Source organism: Miniopterus schreibersii (genome assembly GCF_964146895.1).
Source record: "Miniopterus schreibersii genome assembly, chromosome: 18".
Lineage (NCBI taxonomy): Eukaryota > Metazoa > Chordata > Mammalia > Chiroptera > Miniopteridae > Miniopterus > Miniopterus schreibersii.
Genome location: NC_138121.1, coordinates 9,836,376 through 9,862,003, shown reverse-complemented (window position 1 = coordinate 9,862,003; position 25,628 = coordinate 9,836,376). Strand labels below are relative to the sequence as shown.

The 25,628-nt window shown below is 59.0% G+C and overlaps 1 protein-coding gene across 15 annotated transcripts; it reads right to left on the bottom strand.

The window, feature by feature from the left end:
- Positions 1-24: 24 nt before the first annotated feature.
- Positions 25-24,599, bottom strand: NDRG4 (NDRG family member 4). 15 transcript variants are annotated; one of them, XM_081120110.1, is made up of 17 exons: positions 24,500-24,589; positions 17,042-17,136; positions 15,621-15,665; positions 9,387-9,492; positions 9,035-9,155; positions 8,888-8,950; positions 8,655-8,715; positions 7,289-7,375; positions 7,128-7,184; positions 6,645-6,748; positions 5,873-5,929; positions 5,737-5,788; positions 5,168-5,215; positions 4,951-4,986; positions 4,789-4,840; positions 3,257-3,295; positions 385-2,447 (listed from the first exon to the last, which is right to left on the bottom strand). In XM_081120110.1, exons 2-17 carry the CDS (start codon positions 17,111-17,113, stop codon positions 2,293-2,295), a joined length of 1,155 nt encoding a protein of 384 aa, XP_080976236.1. In that variant the 5' UTR covers positions 17,114-17,136; positions 24,500-24,589; the 3' UTR covers positions 385-2,292. The 15 variants fall into 15 exon arrangements, 13 of the variants coding, with proteins under 13 accessions (XP_080976235.1, XP_080976237.1, XP_080976234.1 ...); XM_081120107.1 differs by lacking the exon at positions 24,500-24,589 and adding an exon at positions 23,947-24,149; XM_081120100.1 differs by lacking the exon at positions 24,500-24,589 and adding an exon at positions 23,947-24,084 and having other exon boundaries at positions 9,387-9,546.
- Positions 24,600-25,628: the final 1,029 nt, after the last annotated feature.

The window sequence follows — 25,628 nt, the reverse complement described above, 5'->3', positions numbered from 1 at the left end:
GGGCACACGGTGGGTTTTATTTTTGTGTACTTGCTTTATTAGCTGACACGCAGCACGAAGTCAGTATCTATCGGGTAAACGGCCGAGTGGGTCAGAAGTGGTTCAACATGGGGAGGGAGGGGCACGGTGTTAAATGTAAGAAAACCAAGCAGCGACTATAGAGGTCACAGGCTTATGTTGTGAAGTCAGCCACCTCCAATGCCAGCTCCCCGCTTGGCTTTATTAGGGCAAATCCCTTACTCTGAGTTTGTTTCCTCGGCTGTGAAACTGAGATGACTATCTGTCCTGTAGAGTTAGTGTAAGGAGAGGGCCAAGAAGTGGAAACATGGATCTGCCTAAACACCGCTTCCCACCGTGGGCGTCATATCACCGTATCACCATACTCAAATTTTTCTTAGTTTCTTTATTGGTTTTTCAGTACAGTTAACTCTTCCTACGTTGACAAGGATTTTTATTTGTTTTACATTTTGTCACTTCCAAGTCTCATGACAGCCACTAGAATACACAAAATTACGCTCTTCACTCTGTACAGAGAGGAAAATAAAACTCCATTAAAAGTTCACTTTGACCAAAGAAGAGACAACCTCCAATGGAAAACCACACACAGGAGGACCCAATATACATATATATATAATGTATAGATATTTATAGATATCTCATCTGAAAGAACACAGCAAAAAAAAAAAAATATCCAACTTGCAGCACTATCTACAGTAAGAGGGATTAATTCTACCAGCTTTCAAACAGTCACGTTCAATATTCAAAGGAAGCACGTGAGTGAACAGAACTGGGGACAGACTAACACTCCACCAGGCTCTAGAGCAGTCTAGCAATGGCTTAAGATTATTGAAGAGGGGTGTATGTGCAGAGGAAACATGGATGCATGGATGCAGGTGTCCTCCCAGCCTCAGAGCACCCCCTCCCCCCACACACACACCAGCCCTCCATTTTTCATAGCTCTCTCCCCTCTTTTTTTACTTATTTTGGGGTTTGTGGCAATTGATTCAGGCTCCAAGACAAATGGCTTCTGGTTTCTGGGCCATGAGATTCTACCTGATAAGGTGGTGGATGGGAAAAACATGGCACAGACCTGGGCTTTAGGTGGCAGCGGGGGGGGGGGGGGGGTCCTTTCTCTTCTGCCTGGTGCTTGGTCACTTCAGGAACCTTCACCTCCCACCCTAGGGTCCAGCAAAGCCCCAGCCCAAGCCACTCCAACAGGCTGAGATGGTGATGGGACCTACAGAAGTCTTGCTACCCTGGGCTGGTTCTAAATAAACTCAGTGATGCCTAGGTGAAATGCTGGCATAAGTTTACCAGAACTCTCCCTAGAAATACCATATTTCTGGTGGCCTTGGCCATACTGTCCTTCATGGAACCTGGGGGCAAAAAAGCGATCTATTGGGACTTTGAGCCACTGCCACCTGTGGCCACATGCTGGCTCCCAAAGGCAGGGGTGCACCCAGTCCTCACTGGCTATCCCAGCCTAAAGTTAACCTCAGCACCCAAGTCAGGTCCCTATGGAGATGGAAGACCAGGAGACTTTCTGCTTCAGGGCCTTAGCTCAGAAATGGGACAGGGCCAGGAGGTGGCAGAGTGTGTGAACTGGAAGAGATAGTTTGTGGGGTTCCTGCCCTCAGGGTACTGTTTTGTTTTCCTTGGACAGAGAAACCCCCTTAGACCCCTGCCTGCCTGGCCCTTCAGCACCAGCAAAACAGCGGCCTGGTAGGGGCCCCCCTTGTGGCTACTGTTCAGATGATTGTCACGTGTGCTACAAGACAGAAACAGATGTGCTTGGTGGAGGGGTTGGGGGTGTGGGGAGCTGCAGAGCTCCAGGGCTGCTCACCTGCCAGTGCTCCCTGCCGCCATCCCCTGGTTCTCACGCCAGTGCCTGAGCTGGACCCCGTGCTCCTGCTGTGCCAGCACCCATCGCCTCACAACTCCACCCCACCGTCAGACCTGCCTGCCCGAGGGGGTCATCCAGTTCTCTTTCCTTAATGCAGGATATTATCCTGGATCCTGGCCAGAGAAGGGCTGTCTTTCCTTAGCTGATCCCCTTCCTGCCCGGGTGGTGGGGGCTGGAAGAGACGGGTCCAAGTTAGCCAAGTCCACAGGGTTAGTGAGATGGGGAACCATCTGGAGACTGTTGTGCTGTAGCATCTAAGAGATGTAACCCCATTCCCTGCCCTTTGCCCTCACAGAAATAAACGAAACAGAAAAAGAGCCGGCGCGAGGATGGCAGTGGGACTTCGATGTGGGCAGGGGCACATGGGCGTCTTCAGGGAACCAAGGCCTTTAACAGGACACCTCCATGGTGTGGTTGACCTGGCCCAGCCCCTCGCTGCTCTCCGACTGGGTACAGGCCTGCGGGCGGCTGCCCTCCACCGAGCTGGCGCTGGTGAGGGACGCGGTCCGAGAGCGGGCGAGACGGGTCATGCTGGCCGAGGGCACTGTGGACAGAGGTGGGACCGGGTGTAAGGGCCAGCAGGCGGGGCCAGGCGCCAGCAGGCAGGAGGACTCACACAAGCAAAGCGGCCAGCGAGGCCCGTTCTTCCAACGGCACAGAGGCCCATCCCAAGCCAGGGCTCTGGTGTCTGCTCTGTCAAGCCCGAGGCATGCAATGCCAGCGACAGTGAGCGAGCCAAAGGGCCAGGGTCCTCGGACGCCAGCAGGACCCTCTCACAACAGCTGGCCAGAGATGCAGCCAGAATGGGGTGGCAGTTGACCAGGTCTCCCAGAGCTGGTGTAAGGATGGGACATTACGGCAACGAGGGCTGCCTTGAGAGGGCGGTGGGGCTGGAGAACAGGGTGACTTCTGTAAAGGAGAGCAAGCTGTGGTGGCCTCAGCCTGCCCTAAGTCCCATTTCTGCCCTCATTGGGAGTTTGACAAGCAAGACTCAGCCCTCCTGGGCTCCACCGGCCACCTGTTCAGCTCGGGCATGGCAGGGCGCCCTTGCCCCGGGCGGGGCCTGGGCTCGACCTCTGAGAGGGTCTGGTTCCACCTGCCAGAGCTCGGGAAGCCACACAGCCCATGGCAACCTAGAAGTAAGGCTGCTCTAAAGGCCAGCCAATCTAGAGCCTGAAAAAGGGACAAAGCCCACGCCGCTAGGCCTCTGTGGACGAGCAGGACTCTATGGGCCTTGGAGGTAAGCGGGACACGAGAAGGTCCCAAACCACAGCAAGATGCGGCCTGGCTCAGCACAGCGCAGGGGGAGCCTGGAGGGTGGGGTCCATGCAGCAGGGGGGGCTACCAGGCTACCTGAGCCTCCACTCAGCCTCCGGTCCTTCAAGTAGGCAACTGAGAGAAGACAGAGCCGGGAGGGGCGGGGGAGACAGAACACGGGTGAGAGCGTGGTCCGGCGAGGCAGGGGTGTTGAGATGGATGGAAGATGAGACCAAAGGACGGGCACAGAGGGTTGGAGGCAGGGCCAGGGCCTCAGGAAGCCCACTCCTGCCCACCCACCAAGCAGCGGCCACGGAAGGAACCACACAGCACGGACTGATGTCAGTCTGGCCCTGGGAGCTCCGACAGCCGGGGCGGGGGGGCACTTACCTCATCCCCCACCTTCTCCAGCACTGAGGGGCTCATGTCAGCAAGGCCTTTGGGGCCCATATCCAGTTCCAGCGCCCTCGCCTTCTGCTGGGCCTCGGTCTCCCCAGGTACAGAGTGGGGGAGCCCTGCACGACCCCCCAAACCCCTCCCAGCTCTTGGGCTCTGCTGGTGGCATTGCCTCCGGGCCCTGACAGGCGCTGCTCATCCTCCGGTCCCATGGGTGCTGACCGGCTGCTCCCGCGCTCAGGGCCAGCCCGGAGCTTGTGCTGTCTCACTGTCGGCCGTGGCCTCCTTGCCCTATTTCTGCACAGAGAGGTGCAGGCCCCGGGGACCGGGGGAGAGCTATTCCTGGATATGGCTCCCCGCCTTCCCACACAGCCCTGTCCTCCCACCAAGGCCCAAGCTCCAGAGGCTGAAGTCTGAGGGGAACAAAAATTCAGGGAGAGGAAGTTGGCTTCCAGCAGGAGCCAGGGGTGTGTGTCAGTGTGTGTGTGTGTCAGTGTGTGTGTGTGTGTTAGGGGGCTCACTAGCACAGTCTGGATCTGAGTACAAGGAAAACTTTGGAGACTGAAGGGGTAGGAAAGGGGTGGGGAGAGGGCAGGAGGGGGCCAGTGCTACCCACAGCTCTTATAGCCCCAGGATCTTCAGAATGTCACCCCCAGGTTCAGCTGCCTATTGGGGTGAGGAACACTTCTCCCAGCCCCGGGGCCTAGGGCCCTGGCTGGGTCCTGCTGGGGAAGCTGTCCTAACACCCAGATGGCCCCATCTGCCTTCCCTGGTCCTCAAGCCCACTCTTCTACTGCACCATCTACCACCTGTGACCAAAGCCCTTCTCAGGTGCTGTAGGCCTGGCAGGGGGAGGTTGGGGTGTATGACACCTTCAGGCAGGCTTCCTCCGCAGGACCCAGGCTGGGCCCTGATCCCCCAGGGCTGGGGAGAAGAGCTCCTCACCCCAGTAGACCCAGCCATACTATGGTGCCCCAAAGCCTCTTCAGGGCCCAGGGGAGCTGGGTACAGCCTGGGCTGATTGACTTACAACCTGGGTGGAGATGCCCTGCCAGGCCTTGGTGTGTCCCCAGCTGCAGGGGGAGCATGTGGTGAGAATGACCCGGCATCCAGGTCCCCTGAATACAGAGCTCATCCACCCACAGCCTGCTCAGCACCACCTGACAGGTGCCAGCCCCACCTTGCTGTGTGCCACCGGTCACTGGGATGGGCAGGGACGGAGGTGTACTTACTGTAGCCCATGCCTTGCAGAAAGTATTTGAAGGCTTCAGTCAGCTTTCCGGGCTGCAGGAAGGAGGGACAGGCACATGCTTTGACTGGCTGTCTAGGACTGGGCGGAAAGGAGGCTTCCCCCACCCCAGGCTAGGTAAGGGAGGGAGGGCTAGAAGTCTCACCTGTGTGACCTGGGGGAGCCCCCCGGAATCTGCCATCTGCAGGGGAGAGACGGAGTGAGCAGAGCAGGACCACCCCACGTCTTGCCTGGCCCTCACACACCTGGACAGGCTCCGCTGACCAGACATACTGACCCAGCTGGGATGCCAGGCAGGCCCCGTCCTGAGGCCGGGCTCATGGCTGGGGGAGCTGGCCCAGGGCTAGGGAGGAGGGTCTCACCTTCAGGAAGGTCGTGGTGGTTGGGTCCAGTTTGGAGTTGCACTCAACCTGAGAACAAGGAGCCAGTTTCAGCAGAGTGAGGCAGCCCCAACTGCTAATGCAAGTTCTATCCCCAGAGCTGGGGAACCCCCAGGCTGTCTGCTCCCAGAGTTCCAAATGCAATGGGTGCAAGTGGTGGTCAAGGGGGACCACCACTGTGCTCAGGAATTACTTATTTCATAAAAAATGGATCAAACTGTAGAGAAAAGAGAGATCGTAGTCTCTGGGCCTGAAGTGGGTAGAGACAGGTGGGGCTGCACTGCTGGGGGGGGGGGGGGCGGCGAGGAGGTGGCCTGGCCCTGGCCCCAGCTCCCATAGGAGTCCAGGCCTCCCTCACCTGAAGTGGGGGAAAGGGGGTTGTGGCAGGCGGTGATGCGTGGCTAGGTGGTGGGGAAGTGGGATGAGGAGCCCACCATTCAGGCCTGTCCCTGAGGTTTCCCTGGGCTGGGTCAAGGACTGCCTGCTGACCAGATGCCAATGACCCCCTCACGCCTGTCCCTACCCCAGCCAGAGGACAGTCCCTCACTCACCACCCCATCCTCGGCAGGCGCATTGTCCCCGACTACCAGCATCACGGGGCAGCTGCGGACATGGAGGAAAAGGGTTGAACCCTGGGCATGGTGGTTGGGGGCAAGCAGGGGGAGGCAGGGAGGGAGGAGCCCTCACCGGAGTGTCTTGGCATTAGGCACCGTTCCAGGCCGGTTAATGTCCAGGTCTCTGCGGCTACAGGGAGAGGCAGAGGTGGTTATTCTGGGACTGGGTGGGGTGTTCCCAAGCTGGACACTGTATTTCAGCCATCCCCCAACAATGGCAATTAGGGCCCAACATCCCTGGAGGCCCAGGCTACTGAAACAGGGAGACAGGGACCTGCCCTGCATAAATAGGGGCCTTCAGGGCTCCCCTCATGCGTGACATTTTCCCAGACCCCCAAACTCACGCCAGGTGGGCTCTCCAATTTGGCTCCCCCACCCCCAAGTGCTGCTTGGATGAGCGCCACCTGTGTGTGGGGACACCGCTGCTGCTCAGTATTTGTGGGATACAAATGTGAAGGCAGGCGAGTAGGGGGCCTGGCCACTTCCCTGCAGGGCAACCCCCCAAAGAGGCTCCAGGGAGCACAGCTTGAAAACCACCGGCTCCATCCAACCTCCTCTATGTACACAGCAGGCTCAGGGTTGTGGGGATCGGGGCTGTCCCCACATCCCCCACGACTCCCAAGGGCCAGGCCCCGGGAAAGAGAAAGAAAGGACGAGCCCTGGGATCAGAGCCCGAAGCCCTGCTCCCTCTGCCCTTCATGGGGTGTGACCCTGGGCAAGAAGTGACTCCGCTCCGTTCAGAGGCTTAACTATCTGCTCATCGACAACCCGGGGACAGCGTGTCGCCGTCCGCCTGCCCCTCGGGTGGATGCAGTGAGGCGCGGCCAGGTGCCCCGGGCCCACACCTGTTGTACATGTTCCAGAAGAGCTGCAGGTTGGCCTGGTTCACCACATTCCCGATCTGCTGCCTGTAGCTCTGCACCAGCTCCGAGTTGTTCATCAGCTCCTCCTGGGCCAGGGGACGGACAGAGAGCACGGATGGGACGCGGGCTCAGAGGGGGCCGTGCAGGCGTCCCGGCCAGAGCAGCCTTTGACTCCTGGCAGGGTGGTGGGTGGTGGGGTGGGGACCCCCCAAAGGTGGAAGGTGAGACCCAAGGAGGGAAGGGGAGGCTCCACAGGGCTGTGAGAGGAGGTCTCCCCCTATCTGTCCTGCAGGTGCCCCAGCATCATGGCCAACAGCAGAGGACAAAGTGAAACAGGTCAGATGCCACATAGCTTCCTGCCCAGCTGGGAGGGGGCAGAACCAGGCCCTTCAGCAGCTGCCAAAGCCCCCCAAGACCCCCAGCCCTGCCAGCCCTGCTCCTGTGAGGGGGGTCCCACGCCCTTACCTGGCTGAAGAGGTGGGATAGCACCGTGTCGGGTAAGGTGCTGGTCAGGCCCGAGAGCTGCAGGCCAAGGTGAGGGTCAGTGTGAGAGCCACCCCGTCACTGTCCCCGCCCCGCCCCACCCCGCCCCTGCCCCCGGCCCCAGCCAGGTGGACCACACTCACCTTGGTGGCAGCCCAGTCAATCCAGCCTTTGCCATTGGGGTCGATGTTCATCAGCACCAGCCCCTCCACCAGGTCAGGGAAGATCAGCTGCCAGGAACAGAAGACAGAGCTGGGGGTGGGCAGGACAGGGTGCAGGGAGCCCCAAACTTCCCACGCACTAAACAGGCTGTTAAATTCTCGCCCTGCCTATCTCACAGGTAGTTTGAGTGGGGGTGGGATGTCGTCCAATGAGGACATGCTCTGTAACAGCTTCAAGATGCAACTGATGACCCAACTGTAACAGCTGGGGACCTGTGCGGGCTCCACTTCCAGCAGCCCCGCTCATCCTGCCCACCTGGGACTTCCCAAAATCCTTGGATTAATTTTGAATCTATGCCTATATCACTGTTTTTCACTCCTTTTAATACATCTCTGGAGATGCTGCTGTTGTAAAACTGAGGATTGAACATCTTCAAGAAAACATTTTGTTTCTGCCCAGCTGGCATGGCTCAGTTGGCTGAGGGTGGTCCCATGCACCAGGAGGTCACCAGCTCAATTCCCTGCCCCCACTGCAGGCTTGGTCCCCAGTAGGGAGCATGGAGGAGGCAGCCCATCGATGTTCCTAGCTCCTCCCTCTCCCTTCCTCTCTCTGAAATTAAAAAAAAAAAGTTTAAAAACAAAACATTTTGTTTCTTTGCTTTTATAGACAAGGAAACCCTAGTGACATTAATTATGTGATAACCAAAGCCTGTTAGATGTGGCAAAAGGGACCCACATTTTTTGCTCAACCATTGGCCCTTGTTTAAGGAGCAATATACATAGAATACTCAAGTGATGTCAAGTTTGGGGTGGCAGGGAATGGTCCACAGTTAACAAGTGTTGAAACTGAAACTGGAGTTGAAAATTCTTGGTCGTTTCTTTTGAAGAAAGAAATAATTTGAATTCTGAAAATTAAGCTTTTGTTTTTAGGGACAAAGGGCTCATGGCTCCTACATGACATGAGGTTTTCTGAAGTGTGACTTTCACTAAACCTCGCCAACTGAACAAAGTATAATTTTTGGTTAAAACGTGACTCATTTAAGTAATTCCCTAGTTAGTGGATGAGTGATTAGGAAAATCCACATTTTGCAGCTAGAGCAATTGGTTGTGTAGTTTGCTGCTAATGGAAATTTTGGCTTTAGATAATAGTTACGCAAAATATAGTTTATAGTCTTTTGAGGAAATGTGTGGAAAAAGTAACCTTTTTAAAAAATAATAATTTCCTTAGAAACAAAAAATAAAGGCTTTACTAAGTGGGGAGAGGGGAAAGGGAAGGAAGAAAAACAGGGAAGTTCCTGTGGTAGAGGGGTTGCTCCAGGAAGACCAGCCCTGGGGTCCAGGAACTCACTGCGAACTTGGCCAGCACATAGGCTCCGGCTCCCACTCCAATGCCAATCACGTACTTGAACCTGGAGGAGAGCATGGCTGGTCATTCTAGGGCCAGCGGTGCCATTTCCCATAAATGTGATCTGAGCAGGCCCCACTTACAGCCCTCAGACTTCAGCTAGAGCCAGGTGGCTCTGTGGTGGTGGTGGGCACCCCTCGGCCCCCAGCACAGGGACAGGCTGGGCGGGGACTCACCCGAAGTGCTGCACCACGCTGGGGAGCATGGCTGCCAGCTGCTCCATGGAGGGGAACTGGTACCTACAGGCGGAGCAGGAGGTCAGGCCCAGGTGTGGCCTGGGGCACAGAGCTGGGGGATGTTGGAGCGGGCTCCGGGGTACCTACCCCTGAGGAAACTGTGACGCCCCCACCTGCTGACCGGGGGCATCCACGTGGCACACCACGAAGTGCTTGGTGATCTCCTGCATGTCCTCAAAGTTGAAGAAGGTGTTGAAGCACAGCTTGTCTACAAAGACACACCTGTGGCTGAGCAGACGGGTGGGGAGGCCCGTGGCTCCAAGAAGGAGGGCAAGGCAGAGGGGATCAGCCTCATGGTGTAGTGGGGAAACCAAGGCCCAAGTGGCTAAGGGCACAGAGCTGAGCGTGGTTGGGACCTACAGGGTGGAGGAAGGGGAGGCCTCACTGCTCTGGCAGATTCAAGGCAGGGAAAGGCAGGATGAGGCTGGGGTGCACTTACGATTGAGGCCCACATCATGATAGGTGAGGATGGCCGGGCGGTTCCCCTTGGGGGAGCCCCGGATCACCACGTGTAGAAGGCCGTAAGGGGTCTCAATGTCATGTTCCTGGAGGGGAGAGACGGCGCTGGATGCTCTGGGCAGCCCCCACTCCTGGCTCTTCTGGGGAAAGAGGCCGGGGGGCAGCCTGGAACCGTTGGGCCTGTGGTGCGGCCTCCATGCCCCACAGAGTGGGACGTCCCATTCTCATCACTCCCGGTAGCCCACAGAGAGTTTGTAACAGGCGGAGCACCCCTCCCCTGGGGCACTGGGCACAGGAACAATGTGAACTGATGCGCATGGGAAAGTTCTGGTCCCTGTTGCAAACTAGCCAGTGGGGCGAGCTGCCATGGCCCAGGCCCAGCTGGACGCAGCCCTCTAGGGTCCAGTGAGGCCCGTCTCCCCATCGCACTAGGACAGCTCTGCCACCCCAGCCTGAGTCCCACTCTCATCTCTTCCTTCCCCACTCAGAATCCTTCAGGGGCTGCTGCTCACAAAGGAAGTTGGCCTCAGTTCTCTGTAACCACCCCCAAGGCAGCTGGGCCCCGACTCCAGCGTTCACATCTACCCTTGTCCCACCTCCAGGCTCTAGCTCCTGCTTTTCCTTCCACCTTGAGCGCCCCTCCCTGTGAGCCCCAAGGCTTCCCTTTAGGAAGGACCCTCCCCCCCCCAGCCTTCCCTGGTGGCCACTCTGGGCTGCTCCTGTGTTCACATCCTTGGCTTTGCTGCTCTGGGTTGTCTTTCAGGAAGCAGGAGCTGGGTGCTGTGGGTTCAAGACCTGCTCTGCCCCTTACTGTGTGACTCTGGGCCAGGTACACCATTTCCCTGTGCCTCAGCCACCACTTTCCCAGCCCATCATCCTCTGGGCCCACCCAGATCCACCACAGCGCCGCCCCCCCCCCCAGTCCCAGGCCTGTGCTCCCTCAGGGCCACCAAAACAAGCAACACTTTCTGCTCAGGGACCACCGACTGGACAATTTCACACGCCTTCTCTTTTACTCCTCACAGGGACCCAAGCCACAGAGGAGCAAGCTGAGGCTGGGAAGGAGAAATGACCTGTCCAAGGTCAAGCCCGGAGAGGGCAGGGCAGGCCTTGCCAGGTGCAGACCTGGGGGTATGCCCGGCTGGAAGGAAGGCTGCCTTTTCTGAGATCAATCGCCACCCAAAACACTTCCGAGCCAGCGGCCTCTCCACAGCCCACGGGCCCTGTGGGGGCCGCGCTGTAGCCCCAACTCCCCACTCCTTGGCTCTAGGGGGTGGGGTCGGGGGCAGGAGGGGTGACCGTCGAACAGGAGCTGCAATGCGCTTCCTGCGGCAGGAAGGGCAGCTTCCCTGGCCACTCGGGGTCACCTTTCGCCCTTCCCGGCGCAAGTCGTTGCGCAGGACGGCAATCCTTCCGCACCCAGACAGTCCGCGGGTGTAGTAAGGGGGCGTCTGTCCCCCTCGCCAGCCCGGGAGGGCCCGCCCCATCCCTACCCCCGGGCGGCAGGGCCCAGCCGCAGTGCCAGCCCCGCGAGGGCTCAGCTCCCGGGGCAGGACCGGCCGTCGGGGCCTCGCCGGGGCCCTCGCGCGCCCGGTGACCTTGGCTGAACCCTCGCGCGGGCGCGGCTCGGACCCAGCTCGGGCTGAAGCGAGGCTGGGGGAGGGGAGCGGCGCCCAGGGGGCGCCCCAAGGGCGGCAGCTGGGGACACTGGGAGCCCCCAGCCCCAAGCCCGAGCTCTCCCATTGGCTCCGGGTGATGTCACCCGCGCCCGGCCCCCCACCCCCACCCCCACCCCAGGTGGGCGCCGCCGGAGGCGCTGCGGCAGCCGGTGCCCCTCGGCCGGCGCGTCTCCCCTCGCCCTTGACCTTGGAGGCCGCGGCCCTCCGAGCCGGGTGTCAGCGCGCGGGGAGGGGGGCTCCCGCGATTCTCTCCGTCGCCCGCACCCATCACCGCCCGGCGCACCCCCGCCGCTCCAGTGCCCCGGGGGCGTCAGGCCGTCGCTGGGTGCAGGCGACCCGGCCTGAGGACCAGGCGAGGCCCGCCGGGGCCGGGGGGGGAAGCAGCTGCGCCCCTGCCTCGCGCCCACTGAGGACCACCGGGACCCCCGGGGACTGCTGCGGGGGTGGGAGGCGGCGCCCTGGAGCCCCCTGGGGACCCCATCCGGAGGCTCACGGCGCCAGCGTTGCCTCCCCACGGCCGCACATAGACACCGCGTCCCCTCGGCGTCCCCGCGCCTGCAGGGACCCGGGCCGGCAAGCACCCGCCCCAGACCCCCGCAGAGCCCCGCTGAGAAAGGGAGAGGCCTGGGGCTGGCCCCGCGCAGCCACCCAGCAGGACCCCACAGGCCGCCGGCGCGCCCAGGCCCGGGGACGCGCAGGGGACGCAGCCCCGCGAGGTGGGAAGGGGCCGGCGGCCACCAGCCGGGCACGTGCCGGGCGAAGGGCGCCGGTCAGGTCAGCGCGATGTGCCACGGCCACCGACTGACGGCCGAGCGCTCCTGCAGGTCCCAGCCCTCCCCTGGCAGCTCACCCCCGATCTGTCGCAGGCCGGGGTCACCAGGAGCCCGGGTCCTGCTGGCCTCGCCTCGGGTCTCCCCCAGGTGAGGCGACCGAAGGCACATCTGACACCAGAGAGAGGCGGGGGGTGCCCTTCCTCCCCGACAGCCTTCCTGCGCCCACAGCTCTCACTCACCCCATCCCAGCACTCGGGCATCTTGCAGAGGGAGGTGACACGCCTGGCAGGGGAGGGCAAACAAGGCCTGAGTCACGGGGTCCGGAGGCAGCGGCGGCTCTGGGCTGCGGCGCCGCCAGCGCCCTTTATACGCGGAGCCCGCCCGCCCTGGGCCGGGCCCTCCCCGCGGGCCCCGCGCAGCCACTCGCCGGCCTGGAGCCCCCGCTTCCAGATTGGCTGTCGGGACGCAAACCTGAGTCCAATTGGCTTCTGAGGTGCTCGCTCGCCCAGCCCTTGCTCCTGTTTCACCCCCACCCTCCAGCAGCGCATCAGTGTGACGGTCCCCAGGCCCCGCATCCCCAGGCCTAGCAAACCAGGGCACCGCCGCAGCGGCGGCTAGCTGCCCACCGGGTGCTGGGGAGACGGGACGCTCGGCCACATGCACAGCGGCGCCCCGGGTCGGGTCCACAGGAGCCTCTCCCGGACACCCACACCAGTGCAGGGCAGGGCGGCCACACAGGCCTGCCCTAGACGGCACTGCCCCTGACCCATAGCCTGGGGAGCAGGGAGGGGGCCTGCGGGGGGCCCAAGCCCAGCCTCCACTTCAGAAAGGCCTGAATCACAACTTTGAGGGGACGTGGGAAGTCACTGCTGTCTTCTCCACCCCCCTCCCCCGTCCCCCAGGTCTCCCCTAGGGCAGCCCCCACTCTGCCCACCCTGTGCCTGTCCACACTGCTGAAAGGCAGGTTCTGGGGCCCGGGGGGCCTGGGCAGATGGCTGACCAGGAGTCTGGGGGGGCACCCACCAGCTCTGCCCTCCTCACCCCCATCCTGCAGCAAGGACTACAGGCCACCAAGAAAAGGAGGGGAAACATGCCCCTCCACACTCCTTTGGCCCCCACCCCCCAGACCCACCCAGCCTGCGGCCTGGCTCCCGGATCACTGGAGAGGACACATGAGCCACCTAAGGTGCCATGCTCTGTTCTCCCGAGCAACAAGGCTTTGGGTGGGGAGCTGGCTAGAGACATGCAGGGAGAGAAAACGGAGGAGGGGGCGCAAAGGAGAGCAGAGGAGGAGAGGAAATAGGCCAGGGAGGGGGCAGAGCAGGGAGCGCAAGGACACAGGAGAGGGATCGAAGGAGAGAAAGGGAGGGGTGCTGGGCACCGTGCCCCCATTCTGTCTCTTTGGTGAAGGACCGTGCCACTCGCCCCAGCCTGCACCGACAGCCCTGCACACTGGCCGGCTGCTCTGGGGGAAGGCAGTCACCTCCCCGTCTCTGGGTGCCTAGTGACCTGGTCATCACCTGCCACGTATGCTATTCCTGGCCCTGTCCTGTGCCTGGGGCGGGCACCAAGAACTTTCCCTGCCCCATCTCTGACCTCTCACTCTGGCGGCCTAGGGCAGAGTGCTGAGCCCTGTGCTTGCCCAGGGCGGCCAGGGTGTGGAACGGGTTGCCACCCCCCCCCCCCCCCCCCCGTCCCCGTCCCCTCACATCCTGCGGCCACTTGGACACAGGAAGAGGCTCTAGCCACTGAGGCAGAGGCTGCAAAGGCACAGCCCTCAAGGTCCTCCCATAAGCTTCTCCAAGTGGGGACAGATGGCCTGCCATCCTTTCTGCCCGCACAACTCCAGCTCCTACATGGTCCGCATCCAATTTTATGGGCACTCCAACCTATGACCGCTGAGTGGCCTTCCCACCCTTGGACTCAGGTGAGCAGCTGACCTCGGACACTGCCCACTCCAAGCGAGGCCTCATTTCTGCTCAGCTCACTTGCTTCACAGCCACAGCCCTGAGCTGAAGTCCCAGCTCCAGTGGACCCACTAGCTGGGTGACCTTGGGCAAGGTTTAACTTTCCTGCATCCCAGGCTCCTCAACTGTAAAACAGCAATTGTGCCTTCTGCACAGAGTTCCTATGAGAATGAGAAAAAGTTGCATAAATCACTCTAGACCTGACCCCATGCCTGCCCAGGCCCTGCCCATGTCTGGAAGAAATGGGACAATCCATGTGCCTTTCCAAACTGCTGGCCCCTTCCCTGGAGGCTGTGCAGTTGTGGCTGAACAAGGCAGGCTCTGGTCCTGCTACCTGAACCCAGGCACCAGTCATAGCTCTCCCACATCTTTGCTGTGTGACCTTGGGCAAGTCAGTCAACCTCCCTGAGCCTCCACATCTGTAAGTGGGAAAACAACAGTGCCACCTGCAAGGATAGCACACAATGCTCACAAACCCGTGAGAAAGGATCAGGAAACTGAAGCTTATTAGCGCCTGAGCACTCTGCGCCTGAGTTCACATTATTAAGAGTAGCAAATGAGCATTTATATCCCCACGTGCCAGGATCTACTAAAATGCTTTACACATGTTACCTCATTTTATCTCCTTAACAGCTATTTCATAGGTGAGGAAAACGAGACAGGGGCTGGCTGCTCTGGGGTTTGATGTCACCAGCCCTCTCCTGGGGAGGAGGTTCTGTTTGTCCACACATCCTGGCTCTCTTTCGGGGCAGGGAAGACAAAGAGGACACCTTGGCGTGCCTGTCCTGATCTCTGGCTGGGCCTCTGCTATCTCATACCCACATGCCTTCCATCTCTCTCTCCCTGGGCTCCTGTTTGTTCCCTCCTTCCCAGGCCCTGTTCCTGTCCTTCCCAGCTCCAAGAGCCCTTTGTATTTGGAGCTGGAACTCCTGGGGGACTGGAGCAGGAGCACACCAGCACGTTCTTGCGTCCTTGAAGGGGCTTGTGACCCAGGGCCTGGCTCACCGACCAGGATCCTCAATGCAGAGCTGCTGTCTGGGGAGGAGCCAGCATGTCGCCCCACCTCCCACGTCACCCTTGCCTGCAGACCAGGAGGCTGGGGATGTCCTAGGGCTTGGAGACTGACCCAAATTGAAGTCAGGCCCAGGCCAGAGCTTTGGGGGGCCAGCTCAATCGAGCCAGGAGGAAGGTCCCAGAAGGGTCTGCATTTGTTCAGTGTGTTGGTGGCCAGCAGGGCCCTGGGACTGGCAAGGCTCCCACTGGGTCCGCCACCAGACATTTTCTGAGACCCAGAAATAAATGGCCACTACGGGACTTAGAGGGGAGAAACAGCTGGCCGGCCCATCGAGTGAAATCATGGTGAGGAAGAATAAAAACAAAGAAAGATTTCAGTTTTCACAGGGAATCTGGCAGCCAACTAAAGAGGACATGGTTGTCCCGGCAACAGCTGCCATGGAAACAGGAGCTATTTTGGAGCATCAGCCTGGCTTTCATTGGAGGAAAATGCTGATTCAGATGACAGCATCCCTCCCTCCTGTCTCCACCCTCACTCCCCCAGGCCTCCCTTCCCCCCTCCTGTTCAGGGGGGAGGGGGCATCTCCCCGAGGGGCAGGGGGCAGGCAGAGCCACTGTAAGCAGTGAGGGTGGTCCCGGAGGCTTCCAGGTGCTCAGGTGCCGAGCCCCTGTCATTCCAGGCACGTGGAAGGGTGTGACCCTCCTCTGGGACCAGGCTGGTGGGTGAGGGGCCGGCCAGCTGTAGGTCCCTCATCTCAGGAGGCTGAGAGCTGAGACCTACCTTCCAGTCTGTGTCCACAGTCAAGAGGAAGGTGTCGGAGTTCTCCTGAGGGAGCAAACACAGGGGGAGAGTGTTAGGCCCTGGCTGGCCAAGGGCCACATGGGCTTGGCCTTGAGCAGATTCACTTGCTATTCCCGAAACTTTTTTTTTTTTTTCTTAGAGGGAGAGAAACATCATGTGGGAGAGATACATGGATCAGTTGTCTCCTGCACGCCCCCTACTGAGGATCAAGCCCCAAACATGAGCATGTGCCCTGACCGGGAATCGAACCGGTGAACTAACTCCTGGTTCATAGGTTGACACTCAACCACTGAGCCACGTTAGCTGGGCTCCACTTATCTTTTTCTTTTTAATATATCTGTATTGATTTCAGAGAGAGGAAGGGAGGGGGTGAGAGATAGAAACATTAATGATGAGAGTCATTGATTGGCTGCCTCCTGCATGCCCCTGACTGGGGATCGAACCCGCAACCCGGGCATGTGCCCTGACCGGGAATCGAACCGCGGTCTCCTGGATCCTAGGTCGATGCTCAACCGCTGAGCCACGCCCAGCTGGGCTCCATTTATCTTAATGTTAACAAAAGTGACCCAGGGCACTGGGCTAGTAAGTGCCTAACAGATTAGCCTATGAGCAGCTACTCACATAGATTTTCCCTGTTCATGTAAAATGTGAAGATTTCCATGGACAGGAGAGCAGAGTGAGGCTCAGAGGGGCTTAGTCGCAGGCCACAGGCTGGTGGGATTTCTGAGCGTGGACCCGCAGCTTTTCCTTGCAGGGAGGGGAAGGGTGCCAAGCGGCACCACAACAAGGAAGTGTGGGGTAGAAATAACTCTGGAATCTAACCCTAGAGCCCCAGGGCACACTGTTGGTGATATTTGCCCTCAAAACTCAGAGCTTGCCAGGAAAAGACAGAGAAGTTGCAGACCAGGAAAGGCCCGGCACTGCCCAGCGGGTACCCTCCTGGGGCTCGAGGGCCTCCCAGAACCAGGGGTTGAGTTCAGCCTCATTCCCTGATTGCTGTGTGACCTTGGCCAAGTGAATTAACCTTTCTGTGCCTCAGTTTTCTCATACTTGGGATGGGAATAACACTTCTGAAGAGCCTCCCAGGCAGCCGGTGGATGTTTCAATTTCACATAGATGTTGCGCTCTCTCTCTCAAAATCAATAACATATATTTTTTAAAAAGAGCCTCCCAGCCTCCAAGGCAGCCAGAGCCGCAGCGAGGGTGTTTGTGTGTCAGTCGCATGAGCACTCAGCCCGGCTGGGGACACTCCCGAGGCGGGGACTAGGCTTCTCCAGGCGGCCTGATTACTCTGGGCACGTGGCTGGCCCCACGGAGGGTCAGCTGGGAAAGACCGGAGGGAAGGCACGCGCTTTCCTTCTTGGCCACGAGGGGGTGCCCTCCGCCCCGGGACGACTCACCAGCTCAGCGACGTCCTGGCCCCGGAGCAGCGGCTTCTCCTCCGGGAATCGCAGCTCCTGCAGCCCGGCCATGGTCACGTCGTGTAGCAGAAGCCCTGGGGAGGGAGGGCGAGGGCAAGGCTTGGGGCCTGCTCTGACTCTCCCAGCACAAGCCCGGGCAGGGGCAAGGGCACCACACCCACAGCTCCATTCCCGGGGGTCCCCAAGTGCAGGCCTTGGTGAGGAAAGCCCACGTCCACGTGCACCTTGAATGACCTCCTCCCTGGAGTTTGCCAAGAACACACCGTCCTCACAACACTGGAGTTAGCTCTTCCTCAGAATCCCCACCGATTGGTTTCATCAGAACCCCAGCGCTTACCACCTTCCCCTACACATTTGGTACTTTTTAGTTGTAAAAAATAAAACGTGAATTTCACATAATACACATTCACTGAGAAAAGTCAGAAAAACAGAAGAGCAAAAAGAAGTGACAATCACATAGGATCCTATTAACCAAAGAAAACCACTGTTAACATTGTTGCTTATATCCTGTCATTCCCTTTTCAGGGCTAATCTATACACTGAAGAAGATTTAAAAACAAAACAAAACAAAAATCCCACTGTTTTTGAAACATCTTTTGGACCCTGGAGCCAGATATCCTGGTTCAAATTCCAGCCAGCCACTTACCACCTGTGTGACTTTGGGCCAATTACTTAACCTCTCTGTGCCTCACTTTCCTTATCTGTAAAAGGGAGGAAATAAGAGCACGTACCTCACAGGTTGTTATGACAATGCGTTAATGGATAGAAAGCACTTAGGACTGTGCCTGGCACATGGCAAATGCCATGTAAGTGTGAGCTGTCATCACCATTATTATGACATTATTATTACATAAGGGGCCATCTGTTCAGGTGGATAAATAACTTTGGCAGCAAAATTCGCAGCTGCTGGGGTTCCCCAGTGTGAATGCTCTCACATCCATTTAACCTCCTCACTGCTAGGCGCCTAGGTTACTGCTTCCAGTTTTTATTTTTCTGCTCTTAACAACTACAGGATAAACCCCCTTGAACAAACACCTGTGCACACATCTTTATTTGTTCCTTAAAAAATCCCAACTTCTGAGTCACAGACCAGACATATTTTTAAGCTTTTGGTACCTTATTGCCTACTTGCCCTTTTAAAAGCCGAACCCATTTACCCTCGTTTGCACAGTGGAACGGCTTGCCGGTCACCCCACAACCCCCTCACCAGTGGCCCCCGCACACTCAGGGACCTGCAGGCCTCTCCCCGCCTCCAGCAGACCAGCCGCCCCACTCACAGTGTCCCCCGCACCTACACGGCCACGCCCCGGTGTGGCAGTCAAGTTTACTTAAATGGGTGCCCTGAAAACGAGGACTCGGGCTCTGATTTTCAGCTTCCTGCGGGAAAGCTACGCTCTGCTTCCCCTCACACGTAAGATGTGATCAACGCACCAGCACTATTTAAATGTAGCTGATGAAATTGTGGGAGATGACAAATTCCATGGCATTCAAGTGACACCATCATTCCAGAAAGAAAATTTTGCTTTTTCATCACACATCAAGTATATTTTTAAAAATTTCTGACATCCAATATTGAGGCTCCCAAGGGACCATTCCAGAGCCCCAATCTGCGATTTTTAGAGCTACTCTCTCTAGCACCGAACCACTTTGGAGACGTACTGTTTGAGTACAAATGCACAAAAATCGTCACCTTTCTGTTTGCAAACAGACTAATGAACATCCCTGACATGTGACGTTACAGAAGATTCTGGAAGCCCGGTTCCATTCCACAACTATAGATGAGATTGTGTCACTTGAATTTTTTCTTTTATAATTATCACTGCTTTTAGCTTAGTTCTCAAATCCTCTGATGACCTTTTTACTTTCAAAAATTCCACAAAGCCCATTTAATTACAGTGGTGCTTTTAGTGTTTGCTGAAACAGTAAATAATAATAAGCAACACTTACACTGGGAATTCTTCTAAATACATTATATGTGTTACCCATATAATCCTCATAATCATCATTAGGTAAGTACTGTTATTTTTTCCATTTTATACATGAGGAAACTTAACCTTCAGACAGGCCAACCTAACAAAGTTATAAGATAATTTGTGGTATAACTGGATTTCAAATCATCTGGTTAAGGGCCCCAATTTTAAACATTAAGTAAACACTTGAGGAACTACTCTGTGCATTTGATTAGAGTGCTTTATTTTCAAAGTGCTTCATTTTCTTTTTTTTTCAAATACATCTCTATTTATTATTTCTTTATTGATTTCAGAGAGAGGAAGGGGGAGAGAGGGAGGGAGAGAGAAAAACATCAATGATGAATCATTGATCAGCTGCTTCCTGCACACCCCTTACTGGGGATCAAGCCAGCAACCCTGGCATGTGCCCTGACCAGGAATCGAACCGGGAATCGAACCGAAATCTCCTGGATCATAGGTTGAGGCTCAACCACTGAGGCACAAGGGCGGGGCAAAGCGCTTCATTTTCAAAGCACTTGATTATATCAGAGTGCTTAAGAGCAACAGATCAAATCAAAGCCCTTGATTAAACCAGCGCTTGATTAGATTAGGGCACTTGATTAGATGAAGTGCTTTAAAAACATTGAAGTGCTTTAACCCCGGTTAGTTTGGCTCAGTGGTTAGAGCGTCGGCCCTCGTACTGAAGGGTCCCAGGTTTGACTTCAGCCAAGGGCACATACTCAGTTGTAGGCTCGATCCCTGGCCCAGGTCGGGGCGCATACGGGAGGCAACCAGTCGACGTGTCTCTCTCACATCCATTTCTCTCTCTCTCTCCCCCTTCCACTCTCTCCAAAAAGCAATGGGAAAAAAACTCTTGGGTGAGGATTTAAAAAAAAAAAAAATGGCCCGGCCGGGCGTGGCTCAGCGGTTGAGCATCGACGTGGGATCCAGGCGATCCGGGTTCGATTCCCGGTCAGGGCACATGCCCAGGTTGTGGGCTCGGTCAATGACTCTCTCATCATTGATGTTTCTGTCTCTCTCTCCCACTCCTTTCCTCTCTCTGAAATCAATAAAGATATATTTAAAAAAAAAATAAATGGAAGCACTTTAATCTAATCAAGCACTCTGATTTAACCAAGGGCTCTAACGTGCGCTCTAATTGAATCATTCCTTGAATAACCCAGAGAATATGAAATACACCACATTAAATTTTCATCTGAGATTTTATCCAGTGGCTCCTGAAAAATTTGGTAGCCCTCTAAAATACTCCAGTCCCAGCTCAAAGCTTCAGTGGCCCACACACTGGGCTTCGCTGTCCTGAAGGAGCTTCGCTTTCGGCTCCTGCGTGCCCCGAGGGGAGCGGTGCGGAGCACAGCCCAGGCAGTGGCTTACATTTGGATCTGCGGAAAATACAGAGCGGTTTTTGGCATCCCGTCCCCCTTTGCCCCCTTTATTTTCCTGTGCTCCTGTGACAACTGCGAAGGGGTGGGGGAATCCGAATCCTCGCAGGGGTCGACTGGTGCATGGGAGCCTGACCACAATCACTGGAGGAGGCTTCCCTCTGCTTGGCACCGAGATTTTCATTCCTTGGGACACAGGAGCACAGTCACCAAACTTCAAAACGAAGGATTCTTCTTGGGGATGAAGAACCCGTTCTGAGTGACTCCTCCTTTACTATTTTAGGGGTTGGGGGACAATCCTGAAAATTTCTATTTATGTTCTTAACCTCACACGCTTTCTCGGAGCTCCAAAAAGATCTGTACACCCTTCAACTAGGTTTGCATATTCTGCTTTACGTCACAGCGCAGATGATGTAAATGTTATACATTCCTTTCATCTGCTTGTTTCAGCAGCCCATCGACTCGAATGTAGCTTTATGTGCACAGGGACTTTTTCTATTCTGTTTACTGCGATATCCCCAATATCTTCTATTTATCTCAGGGTGCAACGTGTGGCGTTTTAATCTCTCCCTTCTCGTGGGAAGCGATGTGCAAGGTCTGCCCTCTGAGGACAGCAGCGAGGAGCGTGTGGGTGAGACAGGGGCTGGGCTCCTTCCCACGATGCCGACCATGTAGGGCCACGGTCCCCGTTCAGCTGATGAGGAGACCTCAGTCTCACCTTAGCAATTCGCTCAGGAGCTGAGAAGGGAGGAGACCGTGACATTCACATCCTCTGATTCCCAAATCCCTGCCCTCCCCGAGCCTGCAAGACACCGTGAAGGAGTCTGGGAAATGTGCCCACCTTGTCCCATTTGATGGGAACCTAAGGCCTAAGCAGGGCCCCCCAGAGGCACATCTCAGGGAGGCCTGGATTGTGTGGAGGACCCAGAGAAGGAACTGGAACATTCCCAGGGAAGGGCATCAGGTGACTAGAGCACAGGGGGAGGGGGAGGCCCCAGGGCACTGAGGAGGCAGCTTGGGGACAACAGCCCTACCACTGCCATTTGCTGACCGCCTGTCCGATGCTGACTCAACACAACTCTCACTTCTGTTGCTGAAGAGCACGACCGGGTGGGAGAAAGATCCCATTTTACAGACAAGGGACGGGAAATGCAGAGCAGATAGGGAATGGCCCAGAGCCGGGCAATGGGGACGCAGGTGGGAAACCGGCTCCACCGCTTCTCAGGTGTATGAGGGGAGGAAGTGACTGACCTCATTGGCCAAATGGGTGCGATGATAGCATCGGGAGACTGTGAAAACTATAAATGGCTAGAGAAACAGGAGTTTAACAAAAAGGCCCAGCGAGACCATTTTCTACTGCTGACGGGGGGGGGGGGGGGGGGGGGGGGGCAGGGAACTGGAGGCCTCTACGAAATTATCCTGGAGACACAGGCGCTGGGTGGGCTACGGGAGCCTGGGCTCAATGAACAGTTACTGAGCGCCTGCTGTATGCCACCGCAATAAACCTGCCAGCGCCGACTGCGACCTGCCCCTGGGGTGAAAACCTCACAGCTGCATGTGAGCAGGGACAGAAGAGGGTGGGGAAAGATCCAAACTTCCTAGTGGCCGGCCAGCCAGCCAGGGCAGTTGGAGGCTAAGCCTCAACCGGGTGTGTCACCTGGGCTCTCTGAGCCAACTCTCAGAGGGAGGGGTCAATGATTCCACCTCTAAGAGGAGAAAACTGAGGTCAGAGCCATTAAGCAAACCAATCTGAAATCACACAGGTGGCCAGCAGTGGGGCTGAGACTTGAACCCAGATTTGTGGGACAGAGGGGAGGACAAGGAGGGAGCTGAAGAGGGGGGGAAGCTGCAGAGACCACAAGTCAGCCACAGAGGAGATGCACTGCCTCCCAGGGCAGCCTGTGATCAATGACAGTGACCAGGTCCTGTTCCAGCCTGGCCAAGGGCTTAGAGAGTCTGCCAGGACCATGCAAACCTCTCTGATGAGAGAGGAAGGGCGCTGAGCCCTGCACCCAGAAGATGAGGGTCCCCACACTGAACAGGGGGACGCCAAAGTCTGGACCTCCACTGGAGCTCTGCACATGCTCCTGAGAGCATTCGTCCTCCAGGCCCCCTGCGGCTGGAAGAGGGGGAGGGAGGACCCAGGAGTTCTGTGCTGCATGCAAGGCTCTAAAAGCCCATGTGGTTGGAAAAACTTCCCCTGGGGTGGAGGGCAGGGGGGGATTAACAAGTTCAGCCGCCAGAGCAGCTCCCTTCAAAGCCAGGTGGGCAGGCCTGCCTCAAGTGAGCTCTACAAGGAAAAGTTGGCAAGGGATTGGAGGGGTGCCAGCCCCCTGGCTAACTGGGCTCAGCTGAGGCACCTCTGAGGACCTGGCCAGAGTTTCCAGTGCTCCAGGGACAGGCCCCACCTTCTCTCCGTGAGCCTGCCCTGGACCAGGAGCAGCCAGCCATTGTTGCTTTAACGGGCATTCACAGCCTGAAACCTCAGGGGACTGACCCCCAAACCCAAACACACACACACACACACTCTCTCTCTCTCTCTCTCTCTCTCTCTCTCTCTCTCTCCAGGCCCTCCAGCCTCCAGGGCACTCCACATCACTCCCAGGGCCTCTGCACATGCGGCCCCTCCACCCTTCAGCCTGTAAAGGCCACCTCCCTCTCCATGAACAGAGATCCTGTCTTTTAGGGTCCAGTTCAAACACTACCAGGTGCTCAAATCTCTCTGCTCTGCTCCCCCCCAACCTGCTCCCTGAGTGCACCCCCCACGCTGCTGTCTCCTGACAGGGCTCCTTCGCCAGCCCCCTTGGTCCTGCAAGTCAGGGACCGAACCTCCCAGGGGCCGGAGGACGTTTGCGGGAATCCCCGTCCCTCCAGGAGGCGGTGCGGGAGCACCTCCGCGGCCGGGCCCTGCGGGTCCGCCCTGTTGCCCTGTCCTAGCCTGCTCCCCGTCCTGTCTCTCCGCACCCCCTGCCGCGGAGGCCACCTGTGCTGGGACAGTGCGTCCCACCCGGCAAACCCCGGGCCCCTTGGCCTTGCTGCGTCCGGAGTCCTCTCCTGGGCATCCCCGGGGCCCTCCAACCACAGCGCCCTGCACGTGGCTTCCAGCGCCCCCAGGGGCTCCAAGGCTGCCCCCCCCAGGCAGCAGGGTCCCACCTGGCTTCTGCTCCCAGCAGGAAACTTCTCGGGGGAGGGGAGCTCAGGCTGCCGCGGGAGCAGAGATAAGGGGCCCCGGTGGGGAGCGCCCTTCTCAGGGGACCGAGCGACAGCGACGGCGGGCGGGGGCTCCAAGCGCCCTCTCCCCTTTCGGGGACCCGACTGGAGCGCGGCCCCGGGAGACTGGGGAGGAGGCCGCGCCCGGCCGGGGGGACGCGGGGAGCAGAGGCGGGCGGCGCGGGGCTCCCCGCGGCGTGTGGGGCGCACGGGCCGGGGCTCCGCCGGCGGCCGCGCCCCGCCTCCGGCTCCAGCCGAGCCGCGCGAACCCGGGCGCCGCGCTCCGCTCCGACTCGGGCGGCGGGGGTCGGCGGGGCCCCGGTACCTGTCAGCAGCTCGAGCCTGTGTCCCAGCACCTTCATCCCGGCGCCCGGCGCCGCCCGCCCCGGGCACGCGAACGGGAGGCGAGCAGCCAAGTGGCCGGCGGCGCGGCGCGGAGCAGGAGCAGGAGCAGGAGCGCTCTCAGCGCCCCCACGCCGCGCCCCCCCCAAGCGCTCTTAAGATCCACCAATTGGACGGCCGCGCACCCCTAAAAGGCGCCCGCCGCGCCCAGCTCAGGGCGAGCCGCGGGAGGCGGAGGGGGCGCGCGGCGCGGGTGCGGTGGCGCTCGGGCGGCGACAGGAGGGGCCCTGCGCCAGCCGCCGGAACAAAGAGGCCCGGGGGGAGGCGCGGGCGCGGCCGGGACCCCGCGCCCGGCGGGCAGGGGAGGCGAGGAGGGCGCGCCCGGCGCGGCGGGGGAGCGGGCGCAGCCCCCGCTGGGCGGAGGCCGGCGGGGCGCCCGGCTCGCGGGGACGGGGTCGCGCGCGGTGGGGGCGGGGTGGCCGCGGCCGCAGGGACGGGGGGACGGGGGGACGGGGGGAAGGGCGGCGCCAACTCACCGAGGGCGACGCGAGCGGGCCCGGCGCGCAGGCGGGGGTAGGGCCTCGCGGCCCACGCGCGGGGCAGGTGTCGGCGGCCCGCGCCCCTCCTGGCGCGGCTGCGGGCGGCTGGGGCCGGGCGGGGGGCTGGGCGGGGGCGGGGCGGGGCGCCGCGGGGGGCGTGCCCCGTGGGTGTGGCGGGCGTGGGCGCTCGGCCCGCGCGGTTGGTCGGTCCCGGGAGGCTGCCCCGCGCTCGGCCCGCGCCTCCCGCCGCCGTGGGAGTGCCCGTGGGCGGGCGAGCCGGGCGCGGACCCTCGGTGGACACCCGCCCTGCCCCGGGCTCCCCGCCTCCCGAGGCGCCGGAGGAAGGCTCCCTGCGGGTGCGGGGGAGGCCCCGCGGCCCCTGCGATCCCCTCGCAGCTCCGGGCGTCGGGCTCCCGGGGGAGGTCGGCCTCCGCCTCTGCTTTTGTTTCGATTACCAGGGGAGCCCCACTCAGAGGAGGCGGCACCTGCCCCTGCGGCCGCCTGGGAGCCGCTGGGGAAAGGCCCTGGGGATGGGGGTGGGGGGAGTCAGGAAGAACCGGGTGTCGGGGTCCTTGGGTCCTCGCCTCCGGCCTTCAGAGCCCCAGGGTTTCCTTGGGGAACTCGTGTGGGAGCGACCGTCTCCAGGCAGAGATGTTCTGCCTCCCCCACATGTGACAGGGTCCTTGCTCCCCTCGATTCCTGCTCACTGTCTGAGCGGGAAGGGGAGCTGGGGGACCCCTGTCTTCCTCAGGCTCACTCTGGACTGGCCCAGGGGTGTTGCTCCCACCTGCGACCCCAAAGGAGGGAGCGCCAAAGTCCCTGGATAAAGCCTACTTTAGGGACAGTGGAAATCTGATGAACTGAAAAAATTTACTTGGGTAAGACAGCCCAGGAGGAGGGGGGCTCCTGGGGCCCCCGAGTTCAGGCCCTGCCCCTCACAGAGTCCAGCCTTTTGGTGCAGAGGGAGTGTACTGGACCAGGTCATCTGGGAGGTCCAGCGGGGCAGTGGGGTGGGAGCTCAGGACAATGGGGGGGCCAGGGAAACTGCTATGAATTAATGGAATCGCCAGTGCTGGCGGAGGGAGCTGGTGAGGCGGGGTGCACATTCCTGCTTGAGGTGCAGCAT

Excerpts from the sequence above, each read along its gene's own strand:
- NDRG4 (XM_081120100.1), bottom strand. The coding sequence starts at position 23,983 with ATGAAGGTGCTGGGACACAGGCTCGAGCTGCTGACAG. Across the intron at positions 8,716-8,887 it reads AGCGTGGTGCAGCACTTCGG|GTTCAAGTACGTGATTGGCA; the intron begins GTGAGTCCCCGC and ends GCTCTCCTCCAG. Across the intron at positions 5,216-5,736 it reads CGCCTGCCGAGGATGGGGTG|GTTGAGTGCAACTCCAAACT; the intron begins GTGAGTGAGGGA and ends CCTTGTTCTCAG.